Source organism: Bombus bifarius, unplaced genomic scaffold (assembly GCF_011952205.1).
Source record: "Bombus bifarius isolate JDL3187 unplaced genomic scaffold, Bbif_JDL3187 scf7180000008297, whole genome shotgun sequence".
Lineage (NCBI taxonomy): Eukaryota > Metazoa > Arthropoda > Insecta > Hymenoptera > Apidae > Bombus > Bombus bifarius.
This window is the reverse complement of record NW_022884576.1, coordinates 91,317-111,396: the sequence shown is the minus strand read 5'-3', so window position 1 is coordinate 111,396 and position 20,080 is coordinate 91,317. Positions and strand designations below refer to the sequence as shown.

Here is a 20,080-nt window from a genome sequence, read left to right as displayed (position 1 = left end):
CTCTTACATCTAATTCTCTTCTTATATGTCTATTAAAAATTAATATATCGGTACTCCATTGATTTCCTAGGAAAATAATTTGAAGTGTCTGTATCTAAAGGGTACATATATTGGTAATGGAACTAAACTGAAAGACAGGCATTTAAAATTAATTTAAATGACCTCTTTTTATGTTAATAAATTTTATTAACATAATCTTTTTATGTTAATCATAGTTACTTATTCGTAGATTCTTTGTCCATCCAGTCGAAGGTGGACTACGATGATTACTTAAAACTGCGAAAAATAACAAAATAAGAAATTCAACAAATGATCCTCATGTAAAATTATTCAACGCTTTGATCTCCCTTTAGCCTGTCAAAGTGCTAATTCGTGACCGGTCAACAATGTGCTAACTAATAAGACGTGGATATTTGATTTCGATCGATCGAAGTGTGGAATATTTGCATTAAAAGATTCTGCTTAAACTTAAACAATTACTCGTCAAACTCGATAACGCTTCATCAAGTTTTCGTATTCCTGTATTATGACACTCGTCACGTACGATATAAAACAGAGTTCCCAGTTAGGGAATAGGTAAATGGAACAAAAAAGATAGTCGTATCGCAGAAGGTTCGTTGAAAAGACGGGCGAAGAGAACGAGAATCGTAAGCCGGTCTTTCTCGAACGCTTAGCGTGAAATTGCACGGCGTATTCATTCGCGAACGATTCAGCTCTCAGGAGAGAAGGGGCTTCCCGATTCCTTGTCGCGAAATGATTAACTTTCGACGAGATTCCGCTTAATTCCACGGCTGTCTGTTAGAAACAATGCCAAGCTTCTTTTTCTCTCGGGAAAACCGGGCTATTCCTTTACTGAGAAATCCGTGATTTATGAGGCAATAACGAAAGATATTTCCTGCGTTGCGATTCAGGTGACGTGGGTGCAGCAGCCAAGCAAGGACTCGTTTCGACTACTCACGGTCGGTAGGATCCTGTACAGTGCGGATCAGCGGATCAGCCTCAACTTCCGGTAAGTGAAATCAACAAAATACGAGAGATATTTAGATAGATATGATGTATTGATAATTGGCACATGAAAATTGACATTGGTATTGATTTCGATACGGGATATGAAGTATGGTGAAATCGTAATATATTAGGTCATCCCATAAGTTCGTGCCGTTTTTCGAGCGGTTATATATGTTATCTTTTTTAAACACCTATGAATCGTTGTCTTAGGTGTTTTCAGAACATTTGACATCTCTTGAACTGTCAAACTTTGTGATTTTTCAACAAGATCCCGAATTTTATCTTCGTCTGTCTGAGGAGGACGCCCGGAGAGTTCCTCGTCTTCTAAACAGAAATTCCCAGCTCTAAAACGTTGGAACCACTTCCTACAGGTGCCAGATGAAAGCGCATTTTCTCCGTAAACAGCACATATGTTTTTCGTGGCAATTGTTACAGAACTTCCTTTCCGAAATTCATATAACATGAGATGTCGAAAATGGATACGCATTTCACTCGTGATTTTTTACTGTTAGAAGTCACTGTGTTCACTATATTACGATCTTATACTTACGAAAATCTGCTCTAGCCTGTTCTCAATCAGCTAAGCTCAAGTGCATTGGTCCCTTATCGCCGTATGTTTATAAATCGACATATGAAATGTATACACAAAAGTTGGCACGAACTTATGGGATGACCCAATACATAGTCCGAACAGGGCCGGCGCAAGTCAGGTTCAGCGCGTTCGCCGGAACCCGGGCCCGCGGTCTACGAAAATTACCCAATTTAAAAAAAGCAATTTTGTTTAACTTTTTGCAGAATGATGATACCATTGACAGATGCAAGACATTTTTTTTAGTAGCGATGATTTATCATAGTTTAAAAGAGTGAGAAAAATCATCAAAGTTCAATGTAACTCCATAAAATCCTCATATCCTGGAAGCTACTTTAGATAAAAAAACCCAGGCACTTTCAGAAAAATGTACTTTTTAGAGAAATTAAAGTACATCAATAGTCTTTTGCAAAAGTCATACATGATTACAGATTTTGTACTTTCATTGGATCTTTTGCCCCTTAAAAGCGAATTATGGATGCGAAAAAATAGTACTCGGATTTGTCTAAAAAACTGCTTATAAAAAGTATATAATATGTAACATGTTACATGTGTAAATAAATAATTTCTCGTTCTAAAATTTAAGTGTAGGATTTGAAGGTGTATTGAGGCCCCGCAAAAGATCACGCCGGCCCTGAGTCTGAACCCGTCTATTTATATGAACCTGTCAAAGAACAAATTTATATAGTAGGAGTTCGTTGAGTTTCTCCAGTATTTGCCATTTTCCATATAATAATAGCAGTTCGTGTTGAGATAAGCGTGTTGAATCGGCAGGATTCATTTTATTAAACAGCTAACTGGAATTTTAGTAAAATAGCTAAATGTTAAAATTGAATTTGTATTTGAAAATTTTAATTTCAGTTCAAATCTAAAAATTTGATCTTTAAAAGTTATATTACACATTTTCGCTACTAATTATTTTCTAAACAAAAATCAAATTAATTGCATCGACAAACTGAGGAAAAGTGTATGCATTGAAAGTATAAAAATTGTCACGCGAGATATCTATTTTAGGAGAACAAGAATATTTTGCATTCGTATAGAAAGAAGACAAAATTTCTACGATTTCGTGACAGTGAAAATGTGATTGAACTCATTACTAGTATCGATAGAAATTTCTATTTTTATCGATTTCCGTGTCACGAAATGCTATAAAGTCGTGTAGCTGGATATTTCTCGCTTTTATAGGTACGCTATAAAAGTCGAATACACCTAAAAATCGCGTAACGATATATGGACGAACGAAGTTTTCCATTTTTTGATCTCACAGATACCCGAGCAATTGGAGATTACAAATCCAGTACGCAACTACGCGGGATTCCGGCTTATACAAGTGTCAAGTTGCAACGCATCCGCCGCTGGTTAAAACGATTAACGTCGTCGTCACGGGTGAGTGATCTTTTGAAACTGTATCCGCGATTAACCGCCATTGTTTTGCTTCAAAATTTCCTTTCTCGTGCGTACGCTGTGAAACAATACGCCGTTAAATTGTATCGTCAACAGAACATTGATAAAAAGAAATAGCACAAGGTACTAGAATATTTTTTATCATATTCTATTCTATTCTGTCATATTATGATCATCTTCCATGATATACTGAATTAAATGAAACGAAAGAAAGACTCAACCAAACATTTTTCCGAGCTACACTTCCTCTAAACACAAACACCATTTCCAATAAAGGAAAATCTTTTCATAAAACCTTGCTGTTGAACCCTCCACAGGGTTTTTCTCATCTTCTTCCATGAATCTTCCCCAAATAACTGCAACATAATTAAGACTCTTCTGAAGATCCAAAGAGCCCCATCCAACGTACTTCCTGTATCCACTTACCCCATCCGTTCGCCATGTAATCTTCAAGAAAACAATCGAAAGGTAAAAGTAAACAAAACCACGTGCGCTCGATTCTATTCTCGTAGCAACGAGATGAAGGAAAGCATTCTTCCTCTCATCGTCTTGTTTTATTTTACCCCACGATTCATAACGAAGGGTTGCAGGAGAGCGCCCTATCCACGTTAACCAATTAAGGAGCAATGCGTTCCACGCAACATTTACAATATTTCCAAACAATTTACCTTATTAAAATTTGTTCACTAACATCGTAATTATGAAAGGAAACTCGCTCGATGCTTTTTTCGTCACAGCTTCCTCCACCTGGATTTTACAATTTTGTAAAATTCATCCACTTGCGCTAGAACGACGTGCCATGCACGTCAAGATGCTTTTCGTCGCTGCACGCTGCACGTCGGCTAACAGTTAGATCGTTCGTTTGTCGAGCTACAGTTGCAGAGTGCACGACGTCACATAGAGTCATCGACATCTTGGAAATATTTCAGAATAGATTATTAATAAATAAAAGGCTATCGTTGCCGTGAGTATTTATGCATACCGTGTAAAATTCTTTATGTAAGACCCTACCAACGCGCTGAGGCACTGCTTAACGCTAGAACTATCACAGCAGTCAAATTGACTGGTTTTACAATTTTATTTTAAAATTCTTACTTCATGTTATATTTTTATCCGCAATGATGTAATGACTTTCGCAACGATAACTAAAAGAATAATATAATGAATTTTATTTTGTTTTTTGTGTATTCAAACTGAAAATAATTTTGTATCAAGGCTACTTGTACCAATACCAGTCAAAATGTAAAAGGGTCCTGCAATCTGTTTGTCGAGCCCCAATTAACCAGTTTCTTCGTTTTGTGCAACTTGCCATACTTTTTTTGAATTTTTACTGCGTATCATTTGATATGATGACATCAATTATCAGGAAAATTCCGGATCGATAGCCAGATCGCCAGATGCTGACACTAGAAATACCACATCAGTGAAAATAACTGGTTCTACAATTTTATAAATGTGTCAACCCTTGTTTAGGGATCATGGTTGCAGATGGATTAATAATACCAAAAACGTATTACATAACATGGAATTCCTTCTTTAAGAAAGTAGTAAATCAATAAATATAAAAATATTCTATTTTACGTATTTTTTAAAAACCAGTCGTTTTAACTGGTTTTGGTAGAAATAGCTTCGTGTTAACTATCGGTAGTTCTAGTGTTAAAAGATTGCACTCGCAGACGCGGTGAGGCGTGTTATATCGTAGTGCACGACACGCGCAACTGTGAGTTTATTGGCAGCGCAAGTGGTTAAAGAAATTGCATTTACAAAATTTTTCTGATTTTGTAATGTGTAATAACTTATAATAATTTAAATTAATATGGTTTATGATATTAAATTAATATAATTGATAATAATTTAATAAACGTAAAATAAAAGTAATTTATAAAATTATAGTTAATTATTACGCAATGTTTAGTGGGTTTCGATAGAGGGAGAAAGAGGACGAGGGAGGGAAAGAAACTTGACCGAGTCGGAAGAATGGTTCTCAGTTTCCGAGCGACATTCGAGACGAAGAAAGGGACGTAGCGGGTCACACAAAGGAGCAAAGGGTTACAGAGCAGGTTTCGCGTGTCCCAATCCCCTTACGTCGCCAATTCGGTGCAATGGAAACCCGCATTTCGTCGGCTAAAGCGCCTCGTGGCCGGTAATCTGATCTGATCCGAAGAGGGGCCTGGTCGGTGAACAAAAGCCGCCGTAAGGACGAAGTAGGGCAGAACAAACCCGGATAGACTGACATTGTTACACGACTCCTTCTCCTCCCTTTTCTCTGTCTTCGTTCGACCATCTGGCGTCCCTGTTGCTCTCCCTAAATCGTCAAGCCCGACGTTTTGTCGTACCGCTGGAATTTCTTTGACCTCTCTTGCTCCAGGAACGATCTTTTTGGCCCTCGTGGGTATCTATACGGAAGAAATATCTAACACGGGATGAAATCGATATGGGACACGCTCGTTGACTCATCTCGATCAAATAAGTTTCACAGGAAACAATTTGTATGGGGATGATTGATAGGGCTTTCTGATGGAGCATAGTTTCGCGAACGACGCCATAGATCGAACTACTTAATTTATCAGGAACCATGGAAAGAGTTTCCTTTTTTTTATTTGGTAGAATTTTTACAATCAATTCTCATTGAGAATTATAAGTAAATTTTATTTTGGCGTGGTACTGTAACTTGGATTATATGTGTTTATAGAATGTTTGATTCTAGTTGAGTCTAATGCTTAAATCTAAAGGGTAATGTCTGTGGAAAGAGTTCTCACGGAGACTTCTTTGATCATCTTGTTTCTTTTTCTATTATTTATTAAAATTACAATCAATTCTCGCGTTGAGAATTTGCAGTAATTTTTCTGGCGTGGCGCAGTAACATGGCTAATTATTTATAATAAGTTAATATTTGTTATAGATAAGTATAATTTGTACGTAAGTATTGTAAATAAGTAGATGTTACTTAATTTAAATAACTAGTTGAATCTGTCGTTTAGGTCTAGCGGGTAGTGTCTCTTCAGCCTGCGAATCTGGTCCGTCGTATCAAGTAGTTCAGTGATTAGGGGGTTTCGGTGTTTGTTGACTCTTTTGCTATATCTGTCGCTATATTTTGCTATTTCCTCTTTGACTGTGGGTATCTTGAGGTCGCGATGAATTGTTTCGTTGGTAACGTACCAAGGTGCGTTTATTAAGGATCTTAGCGTTTTCGATTGGAAGCGTTGAAGTATTTCAATGTTGGAGTTACTTGCTGTTCCCCATAGTGATCATCTTGTTCTGTGTAACTTTTATCTTTCTTTACGATTTCTGTCTGTCGAGTTTCTACATCTCTTAACACGTTGACTGCCACGCGTGTTTTCAATGAAATCTCCTTCAGGCCACACGTGTCGCAGTAACAAGCGTTCTCTGCTAGGTACTCCCATCGGTATTTTAGTAATGCGAGTGGCTCAAGTGGTGATCTCAAGAATGATCTCTCGTTTCGTTTGTTCGCAACATTAAAATCACTAGCTGTTGTCGAATACAATGAAGGAAAATGTGGTACAGATTATTCCGACCAAATGGTTCCTTATGCCACCACAATTAGAAAAGGAATCAAATGGTACAGAAAACTTGGCATTCAACTTCTTCTGGGAATTTCTGTTGTAAACGCTTTGACGGTTTACAAAACAAAGAAGAATATAAATATTAGAATATTTAGAGAATTATTAGTTGCAAAATTATTAGGGTTGTCTAAAAATACAAAAAATCCTTGTCTTCGACGGAGTCAGCGTAATATCGCCGTTCTGAAAAATGATTCCGGAAGAAGCATTAGACGCGCATGCAAACTATGTTATGCAAATAAAAGTCGCGAATGGACCGAACAAAGACACGAGAGAATTTAAAGAAAACAACAACTTATTGTCCAAATTGTCTCGACCAACCTCAGCTATCTATAGAATGCTTTAAAGTTTTACATTCTAAATAATTTTTCTAATAAAACATTTTCGTATTACTTTTATAACAATTCGATAGTTTTATTATTTCCTCTGGAATATCTTTTCAAATACCTACGACGATCCTTCGCAAGTAGTCGAATAAGCGTCATCCGAATATGGGTGACGCGGCCCTACCGGAAACTTTGCTGACACCCGAATACGGGTGTCGTGGCAGTCAACGTGTTAAGAGATAATATTCATTAAATTTGGGATTACACAAAATACTGAAATATATACTTTAATAATTAAGTTTTATCGTTTTATTAATTAGTGTACCCTTTCAGGAGCTTTCATGATTTATATATTTGTTCCTATTACTTGGATTTAATATTTTATTAATTTCTACTTTAATAATAACTTACGATGCATTGTATTTCTATTCTATTATATTTTTATATATTATATATTTATTATGAAATCTGAAATTTAGTATCACACATCAAGTCTTCTCTTCTTGAATTCCTGGGGAATTTCATAAATTTAATATGGAAATAATATTTTTATAAAACGATAAAGAATGAGATAAGATTTTATCATTTGTTTAGAGAATGAAACAAAATCGAACCGTAACGAAAAATGAACGAATCAGATTAATTTCGGATAGCGAAATAAGTTTGGTACCGACGACAGCTGCACTTTCCGTGTTCCTCAAAATTGCGTATTTGTCACGTTAAAACAATAGTTACGTGAAGATGACTTCTGGAACATGTATGAAACCCATGGACGGGCAGAAACATCCCGTTGTCCAGTAATCGATCATCGATGCGATTAATACGATGATTGATACACGTTCATCGTGACCCCTTTGTTAGCTGGCCGAAGGCTGCGACAATATTTGCTACGACCGTGTGACGATGCCTGTTTTCGCTAAAGGACAGGATTTATTAAATTCTTTATTACATCGCTAGTTCTTTATTGAGAATTCTCAAGGGCTGCAACTAAGCCTTTTATGTCTTATTCGTTGTTCCTTTTCTGCGACATCGTTCGATGAAAGAAAAGATCGTGTCTCTTTGCGTTACAGATGACTATAATAGTAAAACATTTCATATTAAAGACAACTCACAATTACGTAACAAATTTTTTTTTTATTTATTTATTAAAATTACAATCAATTCTCGCGTTGAGAATTTTCAGTAATTTTTCTGGCGTGGCGCAGTGACATGGCTGATTATTTATAATAAGTTAGTACTTATTATAGATAAGTATAATTTATAAGTATTATAAATAAGTGAATATTACTTAATTTAGATAACTAATTGAATCTAGCGTTTAGGTCTAGCGGGTAGTGCCTCTTCAGCCTGCGAATCTGGTCTGTCGTATCAAGTAGTCCAGTGATTAGGTGGTTTCGGTGTTTGTTGACTCTTTTGCTATATCTGTCGCTATATTTTGCTATTTCCTCTTTGACTGTGGGTATCTTGAGGTCGCACGTAACGAGTGTTTCGAAATTGTTTCCATGCTTATTACACGGCATAGTTACTATCGTATTAATCAGTAAACATTTTAGTGTTTTCGATTCAGGTAAATAGGGCAGCCAGGAACACATCAGTCAGCAGAACACTGTTTATTTTAACACGTTGACGCCGGCGCCGATATTCTGCGTTTTCTCTGTGAGGCGCCGCAACGTCAGATTATACTGTTCAACACGATTTTTGCGACGAGCTGAAAAGGAATCTGAAACCAGTTTCTGCCCATCACCCTCAATTGTTGAAAAAATCGATTTTGAAAAAAATCGCTATTTTTCTACTTCGACCTCAATTTATAGCAAAATTACAAAAGCTATACGATTCCTGTTGGATTTAATGAATTCTGTGGACTTCGAAAAGTTCCTTTCGTTTCACAAAGAAACAATAGACGCACAGGATTTTTTGTTTTATATTCTTTTGATCCATTTTTTTTTAATCTTCCAATTTACATCGTATGATCCATTTTACGTTACGTGCAGTATATTAATACGTGTAATAAAATATAATATAAAAATGTTTCGCATCTATTGTTTCCTTCTAAAACGAAAGAAACTTTCCAAACAACCTAATACGTTGATATACGATAGCTTGGCAATATCAATTTGCATATTATTGAGATATGTATAATTTTGTGTGTTAGACTAGATTGGCCGCGTAGTAGTGACAAACGTATATGAGTATGAGTGTGTGGAAGTATGTGTGTGCGCGGTGTCTCGAAAAACAGATGAATGTAACTGTTTCGTTGGCAGTCTGGTATGGAAGATTTTTTTTTTTATTTATTTGTTAAAATTACAATCAATTCTCGCGTTGAGAATTTTCAGTAATGGTATGGAAGATGGTTTTCTTTTTTTTTTCTTTTATTTGGTAGACTTTTTACAATCAATTCTCATTGAGAATTATAAATAAATTATTTTGGCGTGGTATTGTAACTTGGATTATAGGAGTTTACAGTATGTTTGATTCTAATTGAATCTAATGCTTAAATCTAAAGCGTATTGTTTTTTTAGTCTGCGGATCTGATCCGTCGTGTCAAATAAGTGGGTAACTAATGAGTTTTGGTGGTTGTTAACTCGTATATTATATCTGTTACTGAATTTGGATATTTCTTCTTTAACTGTGGGTATCTTAAGGTCGCGGTGTATTGTTTCGTCGGTAACATTGGAGGATGGTGAGACAAAGAAAATACTGAGACGCGTGCAAATATATGGATGGTTGGTAACTGGTGGTACAAGCGGAAAGGGGGTGATTCTACGCGAAAAAAGAAGTCGAAAATATAAAATAAAAATTCTTCGTTTGAGGCTTTGTTTTCGAGAAAATCGACTTTGAATTTTCGCTCGGTACGCGTGCACTTTATCACGTCTCGTTATGACGGATCTCACTGTAGATTTTTAAAAAAATTAAAAAAAAAGAAAAAAAATTTTATTGTACATTTCGACTTCTTTTTTCGCGTAGAATCACCCCCTTTCCGCTTGTACCAGAAGTTACCAACCACCCTGTATATCGACGAAGAACCTGGAAATCGTTTATTAAATAAATCTATAATTATTTCAATTTAAATTCTAAGTGTAACCTTAGTGTTCCTTTACTTTTATTTCGGCAATTAAGATCCACAATTCTCGACACATATATCTGTAAATGTTAAGTAAATGTTAAGCTGACGAGACCAGCTTTGGCCTTAATTTTTCTCAAAAAGTAGAGGTCTGACGCGAATTCTGACCATCGTACGCAATTCTCTGAACATTTTTCTATAAGAAACGTTCATAGCGCGAATCAACAAATTTTTCAATTCCGTACAGGAAAAAAAGTAGTCATGCATGTTCGTTGGAGAACGACGGCGCGCGTAAGGAACACGTACGACGAAAATAGTGTTGGGACGTAGTTTAAGTTTTAGTCGTAAATGATGTTGAGTGCGAGCGGCAATTTCGTCGAACCCCCGACTGACGATTTCCAGGCACCCTGGCACTCGAGGCGCTAGTAACGTGTGCTGTACGGAGAAAACCTCTAAGGTGCGAGTTGACGGGACTCTGCATTAGAGTTTCGTTTCCAGGACCGCCGAAGGAAGATATAGTACCGGGCTAAGTGAGTGAGGACTATCGCGTGATTTTCCGGAAATCGGTTCCCTTTCCCTTGGTCGATCGCGAACCTCGAGATGGGCTTTAGCTAGGCGCTAGGCTTTGACCTGCCTCTGGGCCTTCGGCGGCCCAATTAGACGTTCAGGGCCGCCCACACTTAATGAGGGAAATCAGTGACTTCTGGGGGAACGAATACGCCCCAGCCACTTTTTGAATAGTCGTGACACTTTTGACAACGACGTGAGGTTTACTGAGAGTTTAGAATTGGCAGCAAGTGAAAAAAAGAGTAGTTGATGTACATTGCGAGTATTGTGGGTTGTGCGAAGTTTCTGTGTGGTGCGAAGTTAGTAAAGTTCTGACATAACAAGTTTCCTGAGCACACAGTTCTGCCAGTAAGTGTAAAAGTAGTCGAAATTTTCTTTTGTTTCTAGAAAGGCGGTTAGCATTTTTCTATTTTAATTTTTGCCCATCTAAATAACATATACCATGGATATGGAAATCAGTGATTCGTCTGATGAATCAATAATTGGAAGCAGGAGAATCATACAAAGGGCACATATACTCTCAAGCTCTTCAGACGAGGCAAGTAATGACAGTGAATCGTCAGCTAACGAACTAATCGACGATACCATGGAAGAAGAAGATTTCGAGTCAGATTCAGAGGAAGAGGATCTTGATGAAGAATGGCAGGAAATAAGAGAAGGAGGCCAAACCATGACTGAGTATTCGCAAGAAGAAGAGTTGTTAATTGAAGACACGGACTGCGACGACCCTGTTTCTTTATATAAGTTATTCTTCACGGACAATATATTAGAAATGATCGTTGAGGAAACGAATAAATATGCTGTACAATGCTTGGAAAACTCTGTATCTAATAGCAGAGAACACCAACTGGACTGGAAACCTGTTACAAAGGACGAAATGAACACTTTTATTGGTATCCTGCTTATCATGGGTCTAGTGCTGCTACCTAAAATTAGATTATACTGATCTGTATTCGGACGCATGTATAAGAAAAGCGATGAAACGCGGTCGGTTTATATCGATACTTAAATATTTACGATTTTCCGATAATTCCACGACTACGACCGAGGACCGTTTGTGTAAACTTAGAAATATTGTTGACGCAATTGTCCATACGTTCGAAAATACTGTTAAACCTGGTAAAAATATTGCAGTTGACGAAACCGTGATTCCGTGAAGGCGCCTCAGATTTCGGTAATATATTCCAGGCAATCGGCAAAAGTCGGGGATAAAACTTTATAAACCGGACATTCGGGAAGGTTACACCTATAGCATTCATATTTATGCCGGAGAAAATGCAACCAGAGTAGTGAAAACACATGCGCATTTTTCTTATAACGATGTTGAAAATGAGGTTGATCTATCCGATCGGATGTCATCTTATTATAGTTGTTTGCACAAAACCGTAAAATGATATAGAAAAATTGTAATAGAATTAATATGCGAGACTTGCCTCGTAAATGCATGGTATTAAAATTGTAAAATTTCGCGAAAAATTATCACCTTTTAGATATAGTGAATCCCGACAGAGAAGAAATGCCAAGTAAAGATAAAGTACTGACCAAAACACATTCACATTTTCTGCAGTGGTACCAAGGGCCCGCGAGCAAAACGAGACGGCGGTGTAAACAATGTTATAAACGCATTTCTAAAATAAAAGGTAGAGAGTATGCCGCGAAAAGAACCAAAAAAGTAACAACATATTGTGATCGTTGTAAGAGCCAGCCGGCACTCTGTCTAACATGTTTCAAAAAATTACATAAAAAAAGTAAATAATTATGTTAAGTTTATAATATCGAATTGTTATGTTTTTACTATTGAATGTCAGTTTATAATGTTGAAATAAAATAACATAAACCTGTTTTGTACAATCTATTTTGTGAAATACAAATGTGACCCACCGCGATGCACGCTGCCTCACGGAACTGATACGTGTGACCCACCGGTGATGCACGTCGCCATACGAGACTGGCACGTGTGACCCACTGGTGATGCATGCCAGTGTCACGTAAACTTAAGGGTTGGTTGATGAAATAAAATAGCTGAGTCGTAACACAACTATTAATTTTGTTTTAATTAAACTTTATTATGAATTCAGCAATCACAATGTAACACACACTGAATTAAAATAAATCACAATTCACTCCATCCACGTTATGTAAGACTTAGTTACAACGATACGTTAAGTACGCGACTGTTATAAGGGTAAAGACCGGTAAAGATAAGTTGACTATTCCAAGGATACAGAATAAGTAAGTTTTTCTGGCGATACTATGTCTGAGAAAAGCTAGGGGTGGGTGTGTCTAAGGACACGGGACTATCGGATTTATTGATGACAATTTTGGTTAAGGAAGTGAGGGCAGTAGACACCGTCTCCGATTGGATAATAAGACGGTTGGTGGACCAGGAAGGGTTTTAGCCGCCCTCGCGAGAAAGTTGCTAACGGAACATACCAGATGTGAGGAAAACCAACTTTCCATGTTAACACGTGGTAAACAATAAACGTAAAAGGAAATCTAAAATAAGAGATACTCGCTCGGTCCGAAGGACCTTAACTATGAAAATGCCAAGACCCCTGGTGGGTACTTAAGACTATTGAGGGTGCGCACCAAGAATGTGCAGACATCTGGGTGCCATTCTGTCCGCGGTGTGTGGGTTGGTCTCTGATGTGAATCGACGTTACACCGGCGTCAACGTGTTAAGGATCGTACTGAATAACATAATCGTCTGAATGTTGAGTATTTTTATTTAAAAGTAATGATGAATATTCTTAAAACATGAATAAAGTGTGCGCAAAAAACTGATACCAAAAATTGTTACTGTCTTTCTTATAAGAAAATCTCTGGAAGAATTAAAAAAATGGCATTATAGAATACTCTCTTAACTATAGTTAGTAAGTAGAAATACGTTTAGTTCCTAATGAAGTTCCGGAATACCTCGGTAAAAAACTCAACTTAAATATTGAATATTAAAGATTAAACATTAAACTGAAATTTAAAAAATTAGCTGGAAAAAAATAACTAAACTTGTAGATTATGATTACAAAGTTTGATTTAATTTAAGATTGTTGAAATTTTTAAAGACATATACACTTGAAAACCAAATTATGGTAATATTTATGAGGCACTGATAATCTTCACAGTAGCAATTGAACACAAAATTTCTACAAAATAGAGTCAATGATTGATCATAGATTTACTATATAAAGAAGTTATCGAATGGATTAGTTTGACTGGAGTAAGAAAACAATACAGCTGGATGAATTGATTCAGTGGACAGAACGGAAACAGAAGGGAAATGACGCAGACTGTATGAATGAAACACGACGTCCAATAACGCCAATGAATATTCAATTCCCATGAATCCCGGATTAAATTTATTTAAAACTGCATTTAATATTCATGAATATCCACGTTTCCGTTCGATCGTTGACAGTTCGTCATTGACTATCGATTCGAACATAACTTACTTTGATATTTCTGGAATATACTAACACAATTATTGATGGCTGAGGTATTAGGTTGTCCAAAAAGTTTCTTTCCTTTCATAAGATGATAATAGTTGAACAACAATTTCTGTTTTTATTTATTTTATATTTTATTATATTTTACATTATTTTATTGAATTAGGTATGATCCATTTCGTTCTATTTCTATTATTACTTTCGTGCATAATTCAGTAAACTAATATAAAACAAAAAACATTGTGCGTCCATTATTTCCTTATAAAACGAAAGAAACATTTCGGACAACTTAATATAAAACCTATACCACGGATATGAAAGGGAAAGAATATATAATACATATAGGAATGTTATATTATAAATTTATAGAAAACAGTATGATAAATACAATATCGTTGCACTCACGCGAAATCGAATATAATACCGCGTTTCGCGTATTCGTTTCTCACTAATTCTACGACACAACAACACAACGAACTTCACACGGCCACGATAAATTCAACTCTGACAGCATTTTCCATGCTCATTTTTCCCTTAACATACCTTGGTAACGCTCACAACACTCCTTGACAACATTAACATATCTTGACAACGCTAATAAACAATTACCCCTCACGCCACGTCCTTCCCTGACGTCACACTATCCCACATACACATAACATCATACACAAAAAATGTGTAATGCAGGGCGAGAAACAAATGTAGAGGACTATTAAACGTATTGGTATATAGTGATGAGGCGAATTGATACTTGGTGTAGTCGATATATTTAAAACTGTTAGCCGTACAGAATTAGTCGTCGTTCGCTAAGTGTAGCTCGATATGAGTATACAAAATAATGTTTACGTTCGTTTGATATTAACACTAGAACTATCACAGCAGTCAAATTGACTGGTTTTACAATTTTATTTTAACATTCTTACTTCGTGTTATGTTTTTGTCCGCAATGATGTAATGACTTTCGCAACGACAACTAAAAGAATAACCCTATACACGTTAACCAATTAAGAAGCAATGCGTTCGACGCAACATTTACAATTTTTCCAAACAATTTACCTTATTAAAATTTGTTCACTAACATCGTAATTATGAAAGGAAACTCGCTCGATACTTTTTTCGTCACTGCTTCCTCCACCTGGATTTTACAATTTTGTAAAATTTATCCACTTGCGATAGAACGACGTGCCACGCACGTCAAGATGCTTTTCGTAGCTGCACGCTGCACGTCGGCTAACAGTTAGATCGTTCGTTTGTCGAGCTACAGTTGCAGAGTGCACGACGTCACATAGTCATCGATATCTTGGAAATATTTCAGAATAGATTATTAATAAATAAAAGGCTATTGTTGCCGTGAGTATTTATGCATACCGTGTAAAATTCTTTATGTAAGACCCTACCAACGCGCTGAGGCGCCGCTTAACGCTAGAACTATCACAGCAGTCAAATTGACTGGTTTTACAATTTTATTTTAAAATTCTTACTTCATGTTATATTTTTGTCCGCAATGATGTAATGACTTTCGCAACGATAACTAAAAGAATAATATAATGAATTTTATTTTGTTTTTTGTGTATTCAAACTGAAAATAATTTTGTATCAAGGCTACTTGTACCAATACCAGTCAAAATGTAAAAGGGTACTGCAATCTGTTTGTCGAGCCCCAATTAACCAGTTTCTTCGTTTTGTGCAACTTGCCACACTTTTTTTGAATTTTTACTGCGTATCATTCGATATGATGATATCAGTTATCAGGAAAATTTCGGATCGATAGCTAGATCACTGGATGCTGACGCTAGAAATACCACATCAGTGAAAATAACTGGTTCTACAATTTTATAAATGTGTCAACCATCGTTTAGGGATCATGGTTGCAGATGGATTAATAATACCAAAAATGTATTACATAACATGGAATTCCTTCTTTAAGAAAATAATAAATTAATAAATATAAAAATATTCTATTTTACGTATTTTTTAAAGACCAGTCGTTTTAACTGATTTTGGTAGAAATAGCTTCGTGTTAACTATCGATAGTTCTAGTGTTAATTCACTATAAGAATGCTCGATACTGATTGTCCTAACCATCTCGTGTCCGTCTATTTATACTGGTCGGAGGAGTACCGGAAGTTCAAATTCGACTTCGATTGACGATTACGCGTAGCGGCTATGTTACTTTGTCCGGAGCTTGTTTATTGTTACCTTTCGTATATCATAACTGTGTTAACCCCTTAACCTACGATTTACGTTCGAGAATTTTGGGCCGATTTACGTTTGGTCCGATCATCTGCTGCGGACTATGCTCGTAATATTCACGTTTGGTCCGATCATCGTACTACGGGCTATGCCCGTAGTTGTAGGTTAAGGGGTTAATATCTTTTGATTTTCATCTCGCTTAGGTAATTTTACGAATCATTTCACTTCTTGGTGATCTTTTCACTCCTTAATAAAAAAAGCCGGAAGGGTGTTAATACTCCGAGGCAAAACAACAACATGAGTCATCCTCGATTCGAATCGTCCTATGACTCATGTGCCGCTACACAAAGCATAAAACATCATCACAAAATACCGTCACAAATGCACAACAATAAATTTGCTAATTTCTATGAAACATCATGAATTGGTCGTTTTTATCACTTTGCTTTCGATATAAATTTAATTACCACCGACAAATACGGCCTCCAGTATCTACAAGAAAACTGAGAAATATTTCCACCATCTTCGAGGACGATCGTAACCCCCAGTCTACGTGCTACTGGCCAGGACGAAAGGATTCTTCGACGGGGAAAGAACAGTGTTTTTCCTCGGCCCGCGTATTGTCGGAACCTTGCCTGATGAGCCTTCCTCTAATTAAAAGAGCCTCGAATTGCGCCATTCCGCTGACGAGACGGCTTTTAAACGCGCCGCTATCTGGAAGTGGCCGGCTCGTAGATAATGTACGAACCGCGTAGAGCTCGTGAAACTCCTTTTGTCTCGTAACAAACGGACGAACAATGATTTTAGCCGGCGGGAGGTGACATTCAGTTCAAGCTACTAGATATTTCAACTTACTTTCCCATTCTAAACGGTTGAATCTGACCGTGGAGAAATTTACGCGTGACCCTTTCCTCTTTTAAATTTATTAAAGCAATGAAATGATCGCCAAGGAACGAAATGATTCGTAAAAGTTACATAAATAGCATATTATTAAAAAGCATAAAGAATATAATTTACTATTGTTTTATTTCATAAAAACTCGCTAAATAACTCGGTAATATAATGAATATTTCTATGACAGAGGAAATAGGTATAAATAAATCTAGTAACAAGTTCCATTTTTAAAAAATGGCTGTTTCCATCCACTTTCCCATTCTAAACGGTTATAGCTGGCGGTGGACAAATTTATGTGCGACCCTTCCGGCTTTTTTTTTTATTAAGGAGTAAAAAGATCACCAAGAAGTGAAATGATTCGTAAAATTACATAAGCGAGATGAAAATCAAAAGATATCAAACAAATCCTTGGGGTTCCTTGAAAATATTGCGAATGAAATTAACATTAAATTGCATTAACGTAAAATTGGTTAATGAATGCCTCTAATTCTCTCTTTGCCTCGCCTATTTTCTCTTTGCATTTCTATAGACCAAGCAAACAAAAGATAAATAGTTCGTGAATATTACAAAAAATCTCTGGTTACGCGAGAAAAATAGCGTTCGCAGCGTAGGCTATATTTAATAGAACTTCCAACTGGATGGATATGCAAATCTTGTCGGACCGAAAAAGTCTTCGCGGTGAGAAAATAAATTGCTGGAAAATGAACGAAGAAGCTTGTCCACGATCTGACCTCGTCATTCGTCTGATTATTAAAATTCTAAACTTGATAACGATCCTCCGGAGATATTCCAGAATTCTCGATGGAGAAATAGGACGAGACAGAGCTCAATCTGAACGAGAGAGTCGTGCGTAGAGGAATATCCGAGTTATACAGCGAGTATAACGGAGTTTAATATTTCACCATCTAGAGCAGATCAATTGCTGAAACTGAAAGAGAAGCGAAGGATCGGAAGCGGCGTGGAACCAGCGCCATACTGAATCGCGGAATCCAATTTAAATAATACTTGCCTTTCTTCGTCCCCTTCTACCTCTTCGCGACTTCTGACGTTGTCTACCCTTGGGAAAGCATCCGTCTGGATCCTTGGTGCATTCTGTCTATTTCCCAGTTCCGTCGTGTTCGCGGCCATTCATTCTAAAGAAGCTTAAAAAATGATCCGAACGAGAGAAGGAAATTTTTCGATCGCGGCCTCCCTACGGCTTGTCTTCGCAATCCTGTCGACTCCGTTTCGCCGGATTAAATTTTCAGAGAATTCTACTCGCGTCCGTACGAGCAGATCCCCGTGAGCTTCCGCTCCGTGAATTCTCCTCCCGATATCTGCCAATATCTCGCCAAACCAACGCGGAGATCGTCTTTGCTTCGGATAAATACATCGGACGTTTGCAAGAGACTTTACTTTATTATTCGTGATAGCGGAAAGGGGATGAAGATATTTGTGGGTTTAAAGCAAGTGCAGATTGAATAGGAGGGTTGACAGGGGATTGGAAGCTCTTCTTTATATGGGAGAAGAGATTGGTGGGAATATTAAGATTTGTAGTTTGATTTTTCAGATTATTGTAACTAGACTACGGACGTTTATGCATTTTCATATTTTTATGAATTCAGTTAAAGGAATGGAATCTGAGCAAACATTTGTTCCAGCTATCAAACGTTCTTCAAACATTAGAAATATAAGAACTTCAAATATTCTAACATACAATGGCAACAAAAGGTACTCGCATACTTTCTTATTTTCCAATGACGTGATTATTTAACGAGTACAAAAGTTGCCATAGTTTTAGAGACAGAATATATAATGGAGTGCAATATAATAGAGTGGATAAGATGCGAGGTAGATATATAAGAAAAGAGAGATAGACAAGGAAAAGAGTTTAGATAGATATAAGGGAGGAGGCAATAAGGTGATAACGCCATATGACTGATAGAATGTAAAAAGCGTAATAGGTAAACGAGATGTAAAACAGAAAAGCACGGACTAAGTAATAATAATAATAATATTTAACAAGTTCTACATTTTATTTCTACAGTATCACATTTTTTTAATCATGTGACAGTATTACTACATAATACGAAATTTGAAATACATCGACCTAATTATTTGAATGCTACGATAAATACAAATTCAAACAAAAATAATGGTAACTAATTTTTGCAGCTATTGTATCTTGAAAAATGAAAAAGTATTTATTATCACGACAGAGTGTTTATTATAATTTTCTAGGATGACACATTTTATTATTTAAATATCTTTTGTTTATCTACAATTGCAAAAGTCTGAAATTGCATAAACAACGATACCATATCCATTTTTCCATTTCTTCATCCCCAAGTATTATAAAAACGTTTCCACTGACGTATTTTCATCCTTCTTTCACATGTGCAGCTCGCAGATTATAGAAACCGCGTCGACTGAGAAACGGTCGTTAGATACGATGGATACGATAGAATTCCGAGCACGATCCGACATCGATGGTTCGTATGTGCGATTATTTATCCGGTACGATCAATCCGCGAACGAGATTCCTGTGACATGATGAATCGTCGCGGCCATCTGTTTAACCGATCCATTCCGCGTGCCTTATGATAACGGGTGAACGTCGCCGATTTTTTAATGTCGCGAGTTTCCCTCGATCCATTGCGGTGTACAGGATTTTTCAATTCAAACGGCGCGACAACTGTGTGTTGGATTCATCGTGTGTTCCGATTGTGACCTCAATTCAGTCGAGACTTTCGCAGACTTGTCTGCGACTTTTGGATACAGTGGAAACGTCGCGACACGATGGCGTTTACATTTTCGTCGCGAACGCTAAGAGAGTGATTCTGTCGTCCTCGATATTCTTCGCTAACGCGCAGCTGCATATAAATTGAAAACTTAAGGCGGCAATGCGGATATTGTGGAAGATTGATCGGCCTATTTTAGGTCGAATCCCCCAGGGAAATATCGTGCAGCATGTTTTTAATTCGTTGAAAGATACCCTTCTGGGTTGATTGATTTAATCCTCAAATGAGAAG

General features: G+C 36.8%; 1 protein-coding gene across 1 annotated transcript in view; it reads left to right on the top strand.

Moving 5' to 3' along the window:
* The window catches only part of LOC117212447, a 401,448-nt gene that overhangs the window by 325,224 nt on the left and 56,144 nt on the right, over positions 1 to 20,080 (top strand). Inside the window, exons 6-7 of the mRNA XM_033457305.1 lie at positions 912 to 1,009; positions 2,868 to 2,986. Coding sequence (XP_033313196.1) covers positions 912 to 1,009; positions 2,868 to 2,986 — 217 coding nt within the window. The remainder of the gene's footprint in view (positions 1 to 911; positions 1,010 to 2,867; positions 2,987 to 20,080) is intronic.